The sequence below is a fragment of the Gymnodraco acuticeps genome, unplaced genomic scaffold, assembly GCF_902827175.1.
Source record: "Gymnodraco acuticeps unplaced genomic scaffold, fGymAcu1.1, whole genome shotgun sequence".
In the NCBI taxonomy this organism is placed as follows: domain Eukaryota; kingdom Metazoa; phylum Chordata; class Actinopteri; order Perciformes; family Bathydraconidae; genus Gymnodraco; species Gymnodraco acuticeps.
Window position 1 is genome coordinate 93,554 of NW_022990499.1, and position 20,981 is coordinate 114,534.

At 42.4% G+C, this 20,981-nt stretch overlaps 1 protein-coding gene across 1 annotated transcript in view; it reads left to right on the forward strand.

Annotated features, from left to right (window-relative positions):
* Nucleotides 1-20,981, forward strand: part of LOC117552841 (IgGFc-binding protein-like) — a 42,026-nt gene that overhangs the window by 19,655 nt on the left and 1,390 nt on the right. The window contains exons 22-35 of the mRNA XM_034226506.1: nucleotides 136-254; nucleotides 594-790; nucleotides 1,272-1,410; nucleotides 2,318-2,500; nucleotides 2,685-2,830; nucleotides 3,797-4,143; nucleotides 8,369-8,592; nucleotides 9,817-9,958; nucleotides 10,126-10,462; nucleotides 11,538-11,654; nucleotides 18,577-18,684; nucleotides 19,092-19,287; nucleotides 19,901-20,164; nucleotides 20,834-20,976. Coding sequence (XP_034082397.1) covers nucleotides 136-254; nucleotides 594-790; nucleotides 1,272-1,410; nucleotides 2,318-2,500; nucleotides 2,685-2,830; nucleotides 3,797-4,143; nucleotides 8,369-8,592; nucleotides 9,817-9,958; nucleotides 10,126-10,462; nucleotides 11,538-11,654; nucleotides 18,577-18,684; nucleotides 19,092-19,287; nucleotides 19,901-20,164; nucleotides 20,834-20,976 — 2,662 coding nt within the window. The remainder of the gene's footprint in view (nucleotides 1-135; nucleotides 255-593; nucleotides 791-1,271; nucleotides 1,411-2,317; nucleotides 2,501-2,684; nucleotides 2,831-3,796; nucleotides 4,144-8,368; nucleotides 8,593-9,816; nucleotides 9,959-10,125; nucleotides 10,463-11,537; nucleotides 11,655-18,576; nucleotides 18,685-19,091; nucleotides 19,288-19,900; nucleotides 20,165-20,833; nucleotides 20,977-20,981) is intronic.

Below are 20,981 nucleotides of genomic sequence, written 5' to 3' on the forward strand. Positions count from 1 at the left end.
TCATTTAGTATATTTGTATGAAAGCATTGAGAGACAAAACAAATATAATAAAGCAGGATTGTTCTACACCAAACTAAAGTTTCTCTGTTAAGGCCCTTCCAGTTGTTCCCTAATGACAGAGGTTTTGTATTTCAGGGAGATGTCGACAGGCGGAGCGGGCCAGGCCGTCCTGTGTCGTCACATCCAGAGCTACGTGACGGCCTGTCAGCTGGCCGGAGCAGAGATCAGAACCTGGAGGAGTGACAGCTTCTGTGGTGAGTCTGCGGATCACTCTCTGAATGCGGCTGATTCTACTCTCTCATGCCCTTTAGTACGGTGGCCTGGGATAAGAAGTACATTAAACAATAAAAACAAAAATATTAAAGAAAATTCATTTGAGTTTTTGTGAAATTCTGAATGTAAAAAGAAAATGTAGGTCACTTCAGAGACTGTACGCGTTATTTGGTTTCATCTTCTAATCTGATGTAACAGAACAGGACATCATTAAACTTGCCATCGAACAGTCAACTTGTGAATTATTGAAAAACAGAAATCAGAAAAAGTGCCTTAATATTTTTAGATTTGACTCAAATGAATACTGTTTGCTGTTGCAGCTGTGAGCTGTGCGGCAGGAAGTCACTACGAGCTGTGCTCCTCCTCCTGCTCCTCCACCTGCTCCTCCCTGCAGAGCTCCGCCCCCTGCCCCCCCTGCCAGGAGGGCTGCCAGTGTGCCGACAGCCTGATGTCTGACGGCGCCCGCTGTGTCCCCGTGGAGAAGTGTGGCTGCGTGGTGGACGGACAGTATTACAGGGTGACTACCATCATCCACATCATAATGTCTATTCAGTACAGGATGAGAGCCGAGCACTATCTAATATGTTGTTAGTCCAATTTCAAATTCAACTTTGATCATGAATTCATGTAAGGCGCATTCAAGACTACGTTCATATCAGAAAGGGGCCTTACTGTCATATGCAAATTAACACCTTTTACATTTAATACTGCTATTACTGGCTGCTATTCACTACCTAAGACTTTAACACTGTGCAATACACACTCTTTTACAATGTATTAACTGGCTGCTATGTTTTCTTACTCTGATAAGGCTGCTATATTCTTTGTTTGTTTGGTCCTGTTTTCTATTGAATAACATGTGCTCGCTTCTTTATTTAATATGTCTGTCTGCTTATTTCGTTGTTCCTTTATCTTCACTGTTCCCTTTGCTATAACACAGAAAATAAACTATTTCTGATTCTGAAGATGTATGTTGCTGTGTGCTCATGTATTTTCAGTCAGGGACATCAGTGTTGCTGGAGGGCTGCTCCGAGCGCTGTGCCTGTGAAGGGGGGCAGTACAGCTGCAAATCCACCAGCTGCCAGCAGGGGCAGGAGTGTCGCAACAAGGACGGAGCGCTGGGCTGCTTCTCTACGGGTGGGACTGATCTCTGACTGTTAGCCATGTTCTGTAGTGTTCAGAAAGCAAGGCATGCACAGTACTGGAGAACATCCTATCAGCATTAGTGCACTCCAGGGTGTGTCAGTTATTTGTGACATCACAGGTGGGTGTGGCTACAGGTGCAACACACTTGAAGGGAGGAGCCTCAAATCTCCTTTCAGCATGATGTTCAGTTATTCTAGGACAGCCACATACTTTCATTTGCAACTTAAACTAACAAAAAATGTACCAACCCCCGAATACGTTGACAGAGCAACAAATAACTGTATGATTAATTAAAAAAAGATGTTCTTATTTTTAAAGCCAATTTGAAAAGGTGGGTCTTGCGTTGGCTCTCTAAAGAAAGAACACGGCCCCCTCAGGGCTTCTGAAGGTGGATCCACAATCGTCTTGTTTTATCTTTACATTAGAAGTCTAGTACCAGAGGACCTGAGGGTCCTAAGGGTTCATATGTTAAACGCAAATCTGATTCAGAGCTAGCACCAACACCAGTTAGAGCTTTAAAAAACAATTAAAATATCTGCTTAGATCATTTATGTTGTTGAAATATGTTCAATGCCAGCGTGAGTGTGATACTCAATTAATTCAATAAGACAAAAGCTGCCTGCTGTCATCAAGCAGCGAGTACAGATGAATCATTCAGCTTGAGTATACCAACGCAAACTCCTGACAGATATTGAGGGAGGTGCTGGTGCACTGTTCTCACTTACCATTTCAAATGTAGCTGTGTGAAGAATGGAGAAGTGAGACGTCCATAGCAGCACCAGAGTTTCTCTTGTCCTCAATAACCATATGTGCCTGTGTGTGTGTGTGTGTGTGTGTGTGTGTGTGTGTGTGTGTGTGTGTGTGTGTGTGTGTGTGTGTGTGTGTGTGTGTGTTGCAGACCCTTGTGCTGAGGTTGAGTGCAGAGTAAAGGAGCACTGTGTGGTGTCAGAAGGCCAGGGAGTGTGTGTTCCTGATTCTACAGCCTTGTGTTGGGCTTTCGGCGACCCGCACTACAGCACGTTTGACAATACGCGGTACTCTTTCCAGGGAACCTGCACCTACGTTCTGGTCAACACCACAGGTCTGTCTGCTCTGCTCAACACTCACATTGTCAACTCTTTCCATTACAATGCCTACCAAAGAAATAGAGTAGTGCAGGAATGAGTCCTAAATCCTTGAATTGAGTTAGCATGTTATCACTTCAGGTTCACTGGCCTTTAAGTCAATGGTTACACTGCTAACATTAACATAAATAACTTCCCCAGGTCTCGACCCCTCCCTGACATCGTTCACTGTGATCAGCAAGAATGAGCTGCGAGGAAACTCTGAAGGCTCCTTCGTGCGCTCAGCCACTGTGGAGATGCTGGGCCATCGGATCTCCATCCCCTCCTCTCAGAGAGGGGTCATACTGGTGGGTCTTTGCTCAGCGTAAATAATGCCAGCACTGCAACTTTTCCTAGTTACACTGATAATTAGATTCAATTCTAATTACCGACACAAAGGAAATCTGATACAGATTAAGTGTTTGGTCATTTCAGTTTTCACTGCTGTTGGCAATGTTAACATTTTACTGTCATTGCTGAGTCAAACGGACACAGTGATATTACAAGGTTAAGTAGAAAGTAGACAGAACATCTAAATATGTGTACTGTATAGAACTCACACGCATGGAAATGTTATCATGTATGGAGATACACACACACACACCGACCAGTTCACCTCCTGGGCTCTGCCGTGGTGCCCTTGAGCAAGGCACCGGACACCCCCCTTCCCCCCTCACTCCCATTGCTCCCCGGGTGCTGTACACTAGCTGCCCACTGCTCCTAGTCCTAGACTCCTGGCACTAGGATGGGTTCAAAGCAGAGAACACATGTCACTGTGTGCTGTGTGCTCTGCATGTGGGACTTTTACAGAGGGGTTCATCGCTCCCATTCTATTCTATTCACAATTCTTTATTCTATTCACAATTATTTACACCATTGGAGAGGTTCCATCTCCCCTGACCTGAATGTGATTGTTAATTGATATGAGAAAATGTAATCTTCTTCTTCCTAATTAAATATATAATGTCTAATATGGGAAATTATATTTCTGTGCCACATAATGCCACTGGTTTAATTACTGTCTTGCATACTATTTCTGAATCAGGATTTCATTTTGTACTATTTTTATAGTGGCATATAATATCTCTTCTAAATCTTACCGCCTTTACTTTTCGTTATTTCACAGTTCCAAAACCTCCTGTGGATAATAATGTGTTTAATGGAAGAGAACTAATATGGTTATATTGACAATATTTTCAAGTCCTATAGTGGATGAAATCATCATTGTACAACAAAGGTTTCAGACCCTCTTCCTCTCCCTCCCTCTCTCTCAGGTGGACGGTATCAGGATGGGGCTTCCTGTCCGTCTGGAGGGAGGCAGCATCTCCATAACAGCGTCTGGAATCAGAGGCACGCTCCAAAGTGATTTTGGCGTGGAGGTCACGTTTGATTGGTCCACACTCCTCATGGTGTCCATCAGCAGCAGTTACTTTGGTAATGTGGCCGGGCTCTGTGGAAACTACAACGGCGACCCGGAGGACGAGATGACGCAGGCGGGGGGGCGGCCGGCTGCCAATTTGACGTACTGGGCCTCCACCTGGAGCCTGGAGGACTACGACCCCTTCTGCTACCACTTCTGTGAGGACGTGTGTCCGCAGTGCTCAGACCAGGACCGCGTCAAGTCAGTACCTCCTTCAATGAGCACTCTTTAGATTCAGTGTCACTCATTATAAACGTGAACATCACTACATAACTAGAGAATGCAATTCCTGAAGACATTGCTGTGTGACCGCTGTGTGTAAGTGATGTAAGGGGGCGTGGCTAAAGTATGGGGGCTGGGGGAAGTAATGACTAAAAACATCATCTCTGTGCCTTCACAAAACGCTTTATGAGCTACTGTATAATATTTCTGGAATTATGAAAGTTATGAATGTCCGGAGTAATAGCGCCCATATGGAACAAGAAAGCAATCAAAAAAAGATGCGGAAAAATAATAAATAATTAATTTTGTTCTGATTTAGCATTCACACCAAATAAACGAAGATAAGTTTAAGCGTTTTTAGGAGTTTATGACAAGAACAAAAAAACGACTATACTAGTTAACATGTTCTAATGAGCACTAAACAGGAAGTGCAGCTCTGGATTATGAGATGTTTTGATCATAAAGGAAGTGACATTTTGAGCTGCTAAACATTCCCCCAGAATCTCGACTAGACATCCCAAGATAAGGAAAGTCATTAGCTTTCATCCTGCGGGGACACAGGACATTATGTTACAACAGAATAATACTTTCTTTTCAGATCAAGTCTAAAATGTTCCTGCACAGCAGCTCCATTTTCAACACATATTTAAGACAAGACAGAAAATACACCCCCCTAAACATTGCAATCACTAACTTATGTTCAAGACCCTTTTAATGTCTTGAAAATCTACAAATATTGTCTTCATGGCATGGTATGAGATGTAAGAGTCAGGAGGGCTGATCATTTATTCCGGGAAATGACTCAGACCTACTAATTAACCTAACAGAAGTTATTGAGTCTATGTAAGTTTACTGCTTGGCTCAGATCCACCACCGTCAGCAAGATCTCACCTCTATTAACTCCTGAAGAACCAGGTTCAATTAACTGATGTTTCAATTCAGACAACTCTCTTAAATCTGTTTAAGCGATCCCGAAGGATTTTGATATCAGTAATGAGGTGTGGCCCTACCTAAGTGTGAGTGAGGCAGTGTGCAATCTTACCTTTGAAGCAGGAGAGGAGAGCACAGATGTCTTTTAAGTTGTCCCAGTCCAAAAAGCTGGGATCAGTTTATTTGAAGAAAAATAGGTCCAAACTTATACAGGGTTTTTACCTTCTCTCTTTACAACATTATAATCATACTAAACATATCATGCTGTGATCATGTTCTAATATGAAACTTTGATTCACAGTTTTACATTTATTACCAAAATTGTAACTTCAACTGCCCAATTCAGTTGTGATTTTAAATCTCCCGATAGAATTTAGAGGCATTTCCTCATAAATGACCGGTGATAATAAAAAGCACATTCAAACTTTCATTCACCAAATCAATTCACATCAATTTCATACCTTTTTTTCCCGACACAGGTGGCGGGACTAACATTCAAAAACCCATTCCTATCCGCATGAATTCGGAGGAAGATTCCTCACAGCTGGCTGGCCTAATATTCACAAACACATCTCAATTAATTCCACTCATTTCACAAAGAAATTCACTCAGCATTCAACCAAGAAATTTGAGAGATATTTACCAAGTCTGAGAGAACCTTACCGAGAGCTATTAACCCAGCTCGGAGGGACAGAGCTTACAGAGAGAGAGCATACCAGGAGAACCCCCCCCCCCTCTTTCTCGCTCTCCCACAAAAATAAAGTCCCTCCCCATCCTCCAGTGTCTTTATGCTCAACAACAGGATAGAAAACCTAAAGACCCTCTTCCATATCCATATTTGTGGAAACTGGGCATGGCCTCTAATGTACAGGACTGGACATGACCAGATATATGATATGGCTATGGCATAAGACACACCTTCCCATGTTTGTGTAAAAAGGACATGACCCCTGCAGGACTTGCAAAATATTATTCTCGGCTATGACATAACCACCTTTTTGAGGCCTCAATGTATTTATCCTTAAGTCAGGAGCCCCCCTCCCTGTGTACTGCTGTGAGGGGAGAGGGAAGAAACTGCCTCCTCTCTTATCAGTGACATCCATAAATGATTATAGGCCTTACACTCAATTTAACAAACCACTTGTGTTTTGTTTATACTGTAAATTAGGGCTGTGCGATTATGGCAAAAATCATAATCACGATTATTTGGGTCAATAATTGATATCACGATTATATTGACGATTATTCATTGACCATTTATTGAACTTTAAAACAAATAATATTTTACCAATAAACAAGATCAAATATGTTGGAGCGCACTTCCAAAACCATACTAAACATATATTATTAATATGATAAATAAAAATAAATTAGACCAACATAAATGAAATCAAACATGTTGCAGTGCACTGTCACAACCTACTGAAAACTCCTTAACATATAGCCAACATTTTGGTAAAACATATTCAACATATTCCACTCAGTTAAACGTTGAAGGCTGGCCAACCGTCATGGTCCAGAAGTAACAGGAAATAAATGTTGAACTACAATTTAAGACCAAATAAAAATGTTTAGGCCACCATGGCAAATGCTGGTAGGGCTGCTCGTGTCATCTCTTAAAGATTGTTCGCAAGAAACACCAGCCTGTTTACATGGTCTGGTTTCAGAGATGAGCGCAGGCAGGTGACGATATTGCAACCTGTACTGAAGACCCTCAGCCACGCCCCGACACATGGGGTGACGCCGGCCAATCACAAAGCTTTGATGCGTTCAAGTGCATTATTCTGGCACAGGAAGATTATGTTACAGGACATTAACGATAAAACAGAATATTGTTGTTCTATTTTTAGACACATCTCGCGATCGACTGGTTGGGCACCCCTGGGCTAGACCATAGGTCTGTTGTGGTAGCAAAGTAGTCAGCTGAAGCCACATCTCTCTCAACTTCCCCACGGCATTTGTCATATAGCGCAGGCAGCGCAGACCTGCTGAAATAATACCGAGACGACATCGCGTAACGCTTGTCCAACGTGTTGACAAGTTGCTTAAAGCCCTGGTTGCTAACAGTGCTAACTGGGCACATATCTTTAGCGATGTGAAATGTAATGGCACCTGTAATATCTCTGTGTCTCTGCGAGCTCGTCGCGTAGGCCGTTGCTCTGTACAATGCGTCCAGAATCGATGACTGTGATGATGTGGTGGATGAAGTCGAGCGGGCATCTGCTTTTTGTTGTATTACTGCCCGGTCGTATTGCACTTTGTGGTTGTATTTCAGCTGATTAAAGAGATTGGTTGTGTTAGCGTGTGGTGCCAACACAACCTGGTAACAAATCCTGCACTGTACTTTGTTTTGCTCCACGTCGGACTCCTGAAAGCCAAAGTACTTCCAAATAGTGGAAATAGTTGTACCCTTCTTTTTAACGAGTTGCTCCTCTTGATCTGACATCTTCGCTCGCGCTGAACACTCACAACACATGTCACTCCCACGTGGCCGAGTGGGCTTTCAGGGAGGGGCGAAGCGCACCCAGCTAAATAATCGTATTTTGTCAATTATGCTGTTTTCATAATCGTCGCAAACCATAATCGTAATCGCGATTAAAATACGATTAATTGCACAGCCCTACTGTAAATATAGAAAAACCTAAAATATGAAGCATTTTCATTATGGGTTATACAAGAATATAATTGATTGTATTTGATTATAACTAACTTTCGTTTTAATTATTCAACCTGATATGGAGATCTCAACACCCTCTTTTTAAAACGCAAAGTTATCAAAACAGCAACAGATAAAATTGTAAACATACATACATATTCAAAACCCATCAAGAAGCATTTTCATTATGGGTTTATACAAGAATATGATTGATCATATTTGATTATAATTAACTTTCGTCTTAAGTATTCACTTGATATGGAGATCTCAACAGAGAGGGATGTGATATTTCATTGTGGACCAACTTACACTGGAAAAACTTCAATTAAATGTATATATACATATATATATATATATATATATATATATATATATATATATATATATGTCAACACCTTTCACATACCTGTATTAGTTAGTTGAATACAATATATTAAGTTTAACCTAATATTTGTTATTTATTCCAAAGTCAACGGTTGAGTATTTCCAGTGTTACCTCCTCAGATCTATCACGGTTTGGAGCAACTCCAATGATGACCTAAATGTGTTTTATTAAAATGATATAATGATATGAGGAGATGCCAATAATCCTCAGCATTTCTCTGATCTCCTCCTCAGGTACACAGGCCCAGACTACTGCGGGATAATAAGCGACAAGAAGGGCCCCTTCGCTGGTTGTCATGGCAGCCTGCCGGTAGCAGAGAATGTGGCAGATTGTCTGTACGATGTGTGCACCAATGAAGGGCGACAGGAAGTGCTGTGTGAGGCCCTGAGCACCTACCTGGCCGAGTGCCAGGAAGCTGGAGCATCTGTGTTGCCATGGAGACAACTGGCCAAATGTTGTGAGTAACATACTGTCAGTGGTGTAATGTAACTAAGTACATGTAATCAAGTAATGTACTTCAGTAGAACATTGAGGTACTTGTGCTTTACTTGAGTATTTTCCCACTATTTTACTCCACTACATTTATTTTATATATTTAGTTACTTTGCAGATTTAGGTTAATTTAATGTAATTTAATGTAAATCGACACATAATTATCATATATTATTATTGATTAAGATCAACAGTAGTGTTTACAGTAATTCAAACGGACCCCACCTTTACCAAGTACAACACTGAAGTGATTAACACATTAATACACCAATCATTTTAATACAATATTTAAATATAGAATGTGTTTAAATGTGCCTTTCTGAGTACTTAAATTACATTCTGATGCTAATACTTTTGCTTTTACTTAAAAAACAACAATTTTGAATGCATGGCTGAGTATTTTTACACTGTAGTATTGCTACTTTACTAAAGTACATCATCAGAGTACTTCTCCCACCACTGCATACTGTACATGAATTGAAACACTACAGGCAGACAGGAAGCCCCTCACTGATGTGGACCTGCCACAGTGTGTTTAGTCTGTCAAAGGTTGACAGTACTCACAACAACTTTCCCATTATAAGATGAACTGGGTAACGCCTTCTGTTAGAGGTCCTATTGCATACCTGCAGGCCTGTGGTCAGATCACATGGGCACCAGTGCTCCCCCTCTCAATTCAATTCAAATAGCTTTATTAGCATGACAATAATGACATACAGTATTGCCAAAGCTTTGTACAATTGCGACATCTATACATAAACATTTGAAATGTAGAGTTAAGATGATCATAAACATTTGAAATGTATCATAAACATTTGAAATGTAGAGTTAAGATCATAAAGATTTGAAATGTATCATAAACATTTGAAATGTACAGTTAAGATCATAAAGATTTGCAACACCGACTTGTTTTCCTTACTAGGAACACAAGGAGTGGACACATTCATTAAGAAAATGAAAAAATAGTAACAATGCTGAAAGTCAATTGCTATAATACATGAGAATAGTAATAAAGAGGTGAGAGTGGAGACCTGGTCAGTTGTAATTGAGGATGCTTACTTACTGTGTGAGGTGGTGCTGCTGTTTCCACACTGTGGGCATAATGGCTCCTCTTTTAGCAGCCATGTTTTATGTCTGCCTGTTGCTATGGCCTGTCTGTGTCCTCATCTCTGTCCCCCCCCCCCCCCAGCTGTGGAGTGTCCGGCCCACAGTCACTACAATGTGTGTGGCTCAGCGTGCCCTCCCAGCTGTGGCCCCCAGCCCGAGGTCTGCCCTAAGGTCTGTGTGGAGGGCTGCTTCTGTGACCCTGGATATGTGCAAAGTGGGAAAGAGTGAGGACAACATCTTCACACGTTACGTTCAAGTTATAGTATTTAGAATATCAATGCTGTCCTTATAGAAATCCTGCTTGCACTCATTATATATATCACTTTTTTCCACCTCATGAAAATAAATGCTGGGAGATTTATAATGTCCTCTCTCTCTTCTTCTCTCTCAGGTGTGTGATCAAGGAGAAGGGCTGTGGCTGTAACCACGACGACCGCTATTACCTGCCAGGTGAGACTTTCTGGGCCGACTCGCTGTGTAGCCAGAGGTGTGTGTGTGACGCAGGCACGCAGAAGGTGAAGTGTAAGCAGGCGGGCTGTCGGAAGGGAGAGAAATGCAGCGTTGTAGACGGGGTCCAAGGCTGCGTCCCCGTGGGCTTCAAGACCTGCAGCACACACGGAGACCCCCACTACACCTCCTTCGATGGACGCAGGTTCGACTTCCAGGGCAACTGTGTGTACAAGCTGGCCGGTGTGTGTGGAGATCAGTCAGGCCTGGAGCCCTTCGAGGTGAGCAGCAAGGAGTTTCATTGTTATTATTATTATTATTGATAATAATGATAATACTATTCATATTATCATTATAATTATTATCATCATCATCATCATCATCATCATCACTATAATAATAATAATAATAATAAATGTAATCATTGTTATTATTATTATTATAATTATTAATATTATCAGTACTATTGTTGCTATTAGTAGTAGTTCAGTCAGACAACTCACGTGTTCCTTTAACATGTTTATTAGAAGCAGCATATAGTTGAGTTTGGCGACTAGGCTCGGGCATCATCACTCCATAGATATACATAGCACGATGAGTGATGATCAAATAACTAACCCCCGAGCCTACAGGTGGAAGCTGGGGTGGTGGTGGGGCAGCAAGCAGCAGCGACGTAGAGGTAGCTGCAGCAATAGCAGCAGCAAGCAATGCATGGAGAGAGATCTGCAGGTTAAATAGAGCGGCATATTAAGGAGACTCTGTTTGGTTGGTTGTAGAGTGGCGAGGGGCGTTATGTATGAATGCAGCATAAGTGCTCGAGTTGACTTCCTGAACTAGCTCGCAGGCTTCGCCCCATTAGTGGTAGGATCATTATTATTCTTATTATTAATACTATTATTCTTATTGTTATTATTGTTATGTAGTTGTATTGTTTGGGAGAATAACTCGTATCACTGACACATGCTTTTATTTTGAAAGTGAAACCACCAGCTTTGTCCTCTCCCGAAGGCGCTGACCCCTCCAAGGGAATGGGATCGATGTTTAAGAAGAATTATTTTCAGATAATGAAATGTTTTTTTACATGCAATTTTCATTTCTGCTTTTTTAGTTAAATATCTAAATGCATATTATTGTTCTCCTCTTGTCTCCTCTCTGTCTCTCCTCTTGTCTCCTCCTCTTGTCTCCTCTCTGTCTCTCCTCTTGTCTCCTCTCTGTCTCCTCTCCTCTTGTCTCCTCTCTGTCTCCTCTCCTCTCTGTCTCCTCTCTGTCTCCTCTCTGTCTCTCCTCTTGTCTCCTCTCTGTCTCCTCTCCTCTCTGTCTCCTCTCCTCTTGTCTCCTCTCCTCTCTGTGCTGCAGATAAAGCTGGAGAATAATAACCGTGGCAACAAAAGAGTGTCGTATGCTAAAGTGGTGACTGTTAAAGTCCATGGCAACACATACATACTGTCAGTGGACCTACCAGGCAGAGTACTGGTGAGGAACACACACACACACACACACACACACACACACACACACACACACACACACACACACACACACACACACACACACACACACACCACACACACACACACCACACAACACACACAACACACACACACACACCACACCACACACACACACACACACACACACACACACACACACCACACACATACACACACACACACCACACACACACACACACACACACACAACACACACTGTATCTTAACACACCAGGTATATATATCCTAGTACATCATAATTCAGTAGCTGATATAAATGTGTTATTGATAATATGAGCCTGCAAAGTCACTCATCTTGTTAAATAAATGTCAGAGTAAAAAGAACAATATTTACTTCCAACATGTGGTGGAGTAGAAGTATAAAGTATTATAAACTGGAAAAACTCAAGTTACCTCAACATTGTAATGAAGTACAGCACTTGAGTAAATGCACTTAGTTACTTTACACCACTGCAGACTCCTCTCAGTCACATGACCCTCGGATGAAAGCTGCTGTTTCAGCTCTCACTTTATCAGTGCCCTGTACTACGAAGCCGGATTTTCGTTTAGCGAGCTAACTTCAGGGAAAGCTATGGGTTTCCGGTCCTACGACGCTGGTTCATTTCTTACCGGGGTAGATCTCCATGGTAACTTATGCTGAACACCTAACCTGCTCCGGAGCAGACAAGTTCCAGATAAGAGATCAACTCATGCCCTAGCCACACAGAGACGAAACGGATCCTATCCGCTACAGCTCTCTATCATATAGACGGTTCGGCCACACGAGGCCGACAGGGAAACGCAGATATTGATAACTATAACGATAACAGGTCCCAAGGTGGGTAGATCTGAGGACGCAACGCTCTGGGGGGCCAAACGGATCCGTGATTACGCCCTATACGATCATTTCCTGATAACGAAAATACTGACGGGCTGTCAGGAGAGGGGGAGGAAAAGAGAGTATATTATTAGAGTCGTTATTCATTTGTTTTAAAGCTCAATAAATAACAAAGAAGACCTTTGACCGGCACTTTTCTAATTTTGTCCGGAAGATTTAATCTTTAACGGACATGTTGACCGGCGAAAATAAATTGTAACTGAAACTCTGCCGCACGGTCCCCTCGTCCCTTGGAAGAGGCGGAGAGGTGGGTGTTTGTAATCTGCTGGTGGACTACCTGAGAGATTTACAACAGGAGAACACGCTTGCTTCGGGGAGGGAGAAAAAGAGCCAGAGCCCTGCCTCTCCCCACCTCTGCTGCTAAATCCACCGCGGAGAATAAACAGAAGGGCAACCATGGCAACCATGCATGCTTGGGAAGTCTTCTTCGCTGCTTTTGGTGTATTTTGTGGCGGAAGTACAGCGCCATTTACAGGCCCGGCATATGTACTACAGCGTCTCCAGCGGGTCGAGTGGTCTCGTGTGAACGGACACGTTTCTGGTGCCGATTGCGTGTGGACGGAATACTTTTTTGATATCGAATTCGGTTCGTTTTCCTTACCGTCTATGCAACTATGTGGCTTTTATCCTGGATTATCAGTTTAAGTCATAGATGTTTAAAGTTTAACTTCTTCATAATGTCTATTATAGTTTACTTTTCATTCATGAAGTATGACGCTGCGCTGTCAGTACGCTTGTCCCTGTTTGTGATTGGTCAAATGTTGCGAACCCCGCCCCTTTCACGTGAACGCGCTCTCAGCCTGACAGAGAAATCCTGGGTTGATAACCAGCGCCGTAGTACCGCTTAGCGAGATCTCGTTTGTTAGGGTTAGTTAAGCCAGATAACTCAAACATATGCAGGGGGTGTTTCTCAATGTCAACGAAGGATGCTCCAGAGCCACTATTTCAAGGATGCTACGTCATCGAGTCCCGCCGAAGGACTGTTCCAATGTCCAGGCTCCGCGGTCTTAAAATCCCCATAATGCTTTGCGCACGGACCAATCTCCCAAATCTGTGGCGGAAAATGTAAGGCGGGGCCTCTGGCCGCATTGTGGGGATTTTAAGACCGCGGAGTCTATACATGTGCAGGCTCGAAATTTCTCGCTCCGAAGTAAGCCGGGCTCGGTAGAATTCCAAGTATGCTGGACATTGGAACAGTCTTTCGGCGGCACTCGATTACGTAGTATGCTTGAAATAGTGTCTCTGGAGCAGCTTTACTTGACATTGAGAAACACCCTGGCCGTTTCTCAATCTCGAGGATGCTGGCTTGGTAGTCGCGTACTTCCAAGTCACTTCCTTCAGAAACGAAGCAAGTATGCTTCCAAGCCACGGCTTCGGAAAACGAAGAAGAATGGAACAGGCTAACAAGTGTGCCACTCTCTGTACCGAAAATAAATACCTCACGATGTCTATCTAATTATGAACTTGCACGGAACACATTTTTGGTGATAACAAACAAATGTAACAAAGTAACATATTTACCAATACATGTCCTACGCCACTATACTTACATATAAATGTGTGCTGCGTCGGTTCAGCCATTCTCCGCAAGGGTTTTTGAAATTGGTCTGTGCGCAAAGCATTGTGGGGATTTTAAGGACGCGAAGTCTACCCATGTGCAGCCTCGAAATTTCCCCCAAACCAAGGACGCGGCCTCAGTGGAATTCCAAGTATGCTGGACATTGGAACGGTCCTGCTGCGCCACTTGATGACGTAGCATCCTAGAAATATTGGTTTGGAAGCCAGTATCCTCGAGATTGAGAAACGGCCCCTGTGTCTGTTGAACTGGCTTCGTAGTACAGGGCACTGGAGTTGCTCCAAAAGCATGACATATATCAAAACCTTTATACAGTCTATGATCAAAACACAGAGCACAGCTTCAAATCTGCAGCAGAACATATGTTGACCTTGAGACTTCAGAACTTCAGATATAAATAAACTGTATTGGCAGATGTTAATTATTTTACAATAGGGGAGAGTGGGGTAAGTTGAGCCATTTTTAACAGCATTCCCACTATCTGTTCTTCTACGCACGAAATTCTTTATTATTCCGCCTGTTATTTTGGCCCTCTTCTCCTCCCACATTCCACATCGCAGAAACTCCGTTCAAACATCAAAACGTTCAGCTCGGTCGGGAATCAATGGCTATTACTTTTCTCATTCATAACTTTCATAATTCCAGAGATACATCCCATAATTCATCACATTTTTTACATTTTAACTTTAACATTGCGCAGCTCGTTAAGGCAGAGTGCGTGATATCAGAGTTACCCCTAGATTCCACCGGGTCCGTCTGCGGCGCGTTACGGCCGCGTTACGGCTGCGCCGCGGCGTCCGCAAGGATCGTGGCCACTCTAGTCAATGGGTGCTATTCCACCAGACGCGCCGCGTTACGGCTCAGGAGCGTCTCGCCGCTTTGTCTATTTTTCGACGCGACGCAGCCGTAAGGTAATGTCGGGCAGGCAAGAAGTGGAACGTTCAGAGCATATATAGCATATATATATACACACACACACAAACTAATTTTGCAGAACCTATCCCTCCGTAGTCTTTCAAGTAGGAGGGAGTATAAATGCCAGCGTTCTCCGGTTTACAGGCAGTGTAAATTATATAACCTATATAGAATAATTATGATGATGAATGCATTTTTTTTTTACCACTAAAACACAACACATCTTTGATTCATGTCGTTTATAACTGGGATATTACAATTATTATTAACTTTGTCTCTACAAAGTAGCCTGTCCAGGAAATATGCCCAAATCAACAAAAACTGCGAGCCGACAGTTTGAAATTTGCCTTCATATATTTTTTTTAAACTGCCATTATTCCCAAACCCTACATTCCTGAGACATACTTTTTCATGACAAACGTAGGAAAACATCTCGTAGCTTGAAAAATAATAATTAAACAAAATGCCTCTTGAGGGCATGAAGTGACAAAAACGTTCAACATGCCTCCATTACATTACATTACATTGCATTTAGCTGACGCTTTTATCCAAAGCGACTTACAATAAGTGCGTTCGACCAACAAAATACAACCTTGAAGAAAACAGAATCATATAAGTACATCAGGTTTCATAGAGCTAAAACATTTCAAGTGCTACTCAACTGGCTTTAGATAAGCCAGTCCTTTATTAGTATATAAGTGCTTTGTTAATAGTTCTATCGCTCGAAGTGGAGTCGAAAGAGATGAGTTTTCAGTCTGCGCCGGAAGGTGTGTAAGCTATCTGCTGTCCTGATGTCAATGGGGAGCTCATTCCACCATTTTGGAGCCAGGATAGCAAACCCACGTGTTTTTGCTGATGGGAACTTGGGTCCCCTTCGCACGAGCCGTTTGGTTGATGCAGAGCGTAGTGCACGTGCTGGGGTGTACGGTTTAACCATGTCCTGGATGTAGGAAGGGCCAGACCCATTCGCAGCATGGTACGCAAGTACCATTGTCTTGAAGTGGATTCTAGCAGTTACCGGAAGCCAGTGAAGGGAGCGGAGGAGCGGAGTGGTGTGGGAGAATTTAGGAAGGTTGAAGACCAGACGAGCCGCTGCATTCTGGGTGAGCTGCAGAGGTCGGATGGCACATGCAGGTAGACCAGCCAGGAGGGAGTTGCAGTAGTCTAGGCGTGAGATGACGAGAGCCTGGACCAGAACCTGCGTGGCTTTCTGGGTCAGCTGGGGACGTATCCTTCTGATGTTGTAAAGCGTGTATCTGCAGCAGCGGGTTGTAGCAGCGATGTTTGCAGTGAAGGACAGGTTGTTATCTAGGGTCACACCCAGATTCCTTGCAGTCTGAGTCGGGGAAACAACAGAGGTGCCAATGTTGATTGTTAGGTTAAGAGTGGGACAATCTTTTCCCAGAAGGAAGAGCAGCTCAGTCTTGTCAAGGTTGAGCTTGAGGTGATGATCAGACATCCACTGAGAGATGTCAGCTAGACAAGCAGAGATGCGTGCGACGACCTGGGTCTCTGAGCGGGGAAAGGACAGAATTAATTGTGTGTCGTCAGCGTAGCAGTGGTATGAAAAACCATGCGGGCTAATGACTGATCCGAGCGAGTTTGTATACAAGGAGAAGAGGAGGGGACCAAGAACAGAGCCCTCCATTAATGCCCATCGTAATTTCAGGCTGATATTTCCTCACAGCAGCAGCCGCACACCTTTAGTTAATCTGCCAAAAAGGCCACATTAATGACCCGAAAGTACACAAAAAGCACACTTCAGATGCTCAACTTCCTTGACATGCTTCACGCTTTGAAATTTCACAGATATCTGTTTCGGTTCTTCAACAAAACGTTCACATGTAACAGGTTTATCTCTCATTCAGAACAATGCAAAGGCTCTCCTCTCACTGATTACTGCACATCACCATGGAAACCTTTGATCTCTGGACACGTCGTTAGCTCAAATATAAACACCTGTGTCATGGAACACAATGATGTCATCACTCCAACTGACACGCTCAGAGCAGCAGACTTCAGATAATGGTTAATGGTCCTGCCCTCAACAGCTCTACGTCAATTATGGGGTGTCATCATATGCCGTTTCCATGGAAACGCATCCCTCGCCATAAAACACAATGTCGCTTTACATTAACTCCTATGAACATTTTCAAAAAGTGCTCAAACTTCACATGTGTGCTAACAGTCCAGCCGTGAAGACATCTACGGGACAGTTGTGAGATTTCTTCAAATGCCGTTGCCATGGTAACACAAGGGTCGCCATGAAACACGGTTTTCTCATAACTTCAGTGAAAATGCTCCAAACGCCCCACAACTTCACAGGTTTGGTAACGATGCAGCCATCAACGCATCTAAGCGTATTATGGGATGTCATCAAATGCCGTTGGCATGGCGACAGATCATTCACCATCAAGTTAGTTCAAAAGTTTGTAGTTCAAATATTCTGCTGCTTTTCCAAGCCTTTTCACTTTCTTTTATTCTCTCATCACACATTCAAGCCCCCAGTGTTCATGTATCATTTCAATCTAAATTCTTCACTTTCTTCTGACACATCACATTTCAGCATAGCAATTCAGCTCAGCTTTTCAGCATAAAGCATTCCCACTAGCAATTTCTTCAGGAATTGCATTCTCTAGTTTAGTTATCCTGTCCGCTAAGCAAGGAAAAATGACACATAGTAAAAATGAAAACACACACCTATAATTCAGGATGTCTCCTATCAATGGCAATGATAATAATTCATATTTTATCAAGGGCATTGAAAATATTACTTCTAAAAAAAAAGTGGTCTTGTGACTCAACTTGGTAAGTTGATCCAGGTCAGGGGGTAAATTGAACCACTGTTCAAACCTGGGCATACCTACAACAAATCTTAAAGGTAACTATAAACAATATTCTCTCCTTATCGATATACCAGCAATAAGCCAATATATATTGTTGGGAAGATACTGAATGTACTCTTCTAATATCAAAGTACACATGATAACAAAGGCCCTATGTAGCTGTGTACCTAACAGGATGTATGATTACCTAGAAGAGCATCAGGACTGTTTTAGGCATATGATAGCTATGTGATTAACATGATGATTCAGCCTCTATGGAGAAAGACATATGACTGTCATGTGTATTGCTTACATGGGCCTTAGCTAATCTGAAATAAACATTGAATACTGCTTTGAACCGGTATTCTGCATCTTGTGACTGTAACACTCTCTTGTATATCAGCATGTGAAGGACACTGTTCAGATAGCTATTTTGTCCCATGCAGCTCTCTATGTGATGACTACTTCCATTATTGAAAGGATAAATACATGTTATAAATACATGTATCCTGATATTGAAGACCAAGCCGGTGACGAGTGATATTTTTCCTAACATATATCCAATAGAAAAACTTTTTGTTGGTCCACCAATTACTTAAAATGGCCTTTAACTCCAAGCTTTCCCTCAACAGCATTGGAAGACTGAACAAGTACTAATACATATGTGTGTGTGTTAATGTATTTTCTGCAGGTGGACGGTCTTCAGAGCTCCTTACCATTCTCCATTCCATCCAATAAAACCCTGGTGCATGTTTACCCCAGATACAGGCAGGCTGTCCTCGAGACAAGCTTCCTTAAGGTAGAAACACACACAGAAACACACCACTCACTCAATAAGAATATATATAATAGTAATGTAACCTGATTACTTTCCGTTACGTTTGGATTACCTCAATATCAAATGCATTATTAAAAAGGATCCTTATACTGTATTTTGTATTCTCAACGTAACGAATAAAAGAAGCCTAAATGAAAACCAAAAATAAAAACCAGGCAGTATTTCTACCTATAATATGTCGCCCTTTATTTTGTATTGATTGTAACAATGTAATCCTGCTTGTAATCCCCATTTTTGTTAGTGAATGTTGTTGTACTGTATCTGATTGCGTACTCCTGTTACATGTACTCCGTTACTCCCCGAGCCTCAATGTTATTACAATATGTCTCAGTTTGAATTGTTGTTTCCTTTATATTCCACATGTTCAGGTCTCCTTTGACTTTGCGAGTTCAGTGAGAGTGGAGCTGGCGACGAGTTATCACAATGCAGTCTGCGGTCTGTGTGGAAACATGAACGATGACCCTGCTGACGACCTGAAGCTACCCAATGGGAAGCTGGCTGCCAACGGCAACAAGTTTGGAGTGAGCCAATGGCTGGAGGACGCTCCGGGCTGCTCCCGCGACTGTAAGCTGAAGCTTGCTAATGGTCCTCACTGTGCTGGGATCCATCAGACAGGCACCTCTTTATGAAATATAATGCCAGTTAGACATGTGAACCACTTATCTAGCTTTGGTTCAGCATTTCTTTAAGAGTTCCAGCAGGTTGACTGCGGAGAGATATCTAAATCCTTTTACAGTGTGAAATTAATCATTCATATCTTGTTGCTACTAATACTCCAATGTTTATAATGATATATTCATGTTATATATGATGGTACAATGTGCTAATTATACTAGACATTTTACTTGAAATGTTTCACATTAATATCTATATTTTCTTTTGATTGAACATTCTAACTTTGGCGTGTATAAACAGAGAAACAATGACTCTGATGTTTGATGCTTAACAAAAAGGAGTCACAGGACGCCAGAGTGATTTGTGTTGCAATTTATACACTTTCTGCAGTTTAGTTTTAAACGAGCATTCTGCAGATAAAGAACCCCTTCACAATGATCACTTCTGGTCTTATCAGCAGAGCGCTGTGTTAAGAGAGATCAATCAGATTACACCAGCTGTATTATAATCATATACAGTCTATGATTAGTATGTGTAATGTGTGATGTTTGTGTGCTGCCAGGTAGCAACTGTGCAACGCCTCTTCCCCCCCACTTCAAACCCCCCGGCTACACATCAGTGTGTGATGTCATCACGGCGAAGGAGGGGCCCCTGGCTGACTGTGGGGGCCGGGTGGACGCAGAGCAGTACCGCCAGGACTGTATCTACGACATGGTGCTGAACGACGGTAACCAGGAGGCCGCCTGCAACATCATCAGTGACTACGTGGAGAAGTGTCAGATGAGAGGAGGCTGTGTGAGGGCATGGAGGAACAGGCGCTTCTGCTGTGAGTGTGTGTGTGTGTGTGTGTGTATTTCTGGGTTGCGGTCAAATGGTAAAATAAATCATGTCCTTTGTCTTTTTCTACTTTTTATCTGCTTGATGAAAACTGTCATGAGGTTAGGAAAGATGTAAAGTATAATGTATTACTTAGATGTGATGTACTCAAGTACAATTTTGAGGTACTTGTACTTTACTTGAGTATTTAAATGTTTAGCTACCTTGTACTTCTACTCCACTAGATTTCAGAGGTAAATGGTGTACTTTTCCTCCACTACATGTATTTAATCCCTTTAGTTACTTCACAGATCTGGATGAATGATGTGAAATCTAATCAAGTGTTGAATCAGACTTTAGTTCCACCTGGAGTAAATCCACCAGCTACCCTGCAGTATACAAAGTCATTCAAACTAGCTGCACCTTCACCAGCTTTGAGAACACTTTCATGATCAATCATTATAAAACATATCATATATATTATTCTGAAATGGACCAATCTGCATAACGACTACTTTTACTGTCGATACTTTAACTATATTTTGACACCAATACTTTTCTACTTTTTCTTTCATTTGTCTTACATAGGAATCTTTCTTAAAATATGAAAAACATAGATCAACTGCAACCATGATGAAGGCACCTTAAAGACATGATCGTGTGTGTTTTTTTTTTTCAGGGATGCATTGTCCAGCCAACAGCATGTACAGTGTCACAGCTTCTGGCTGTCCAATCAGCTGCACTGTTAAATCTCAACCTGTTGAGTGTAAGGCCCCGCCCAGCGAGGGCTGTGTGTGTAACCCTGGTTACCTGCAGAGTCAGGTAAT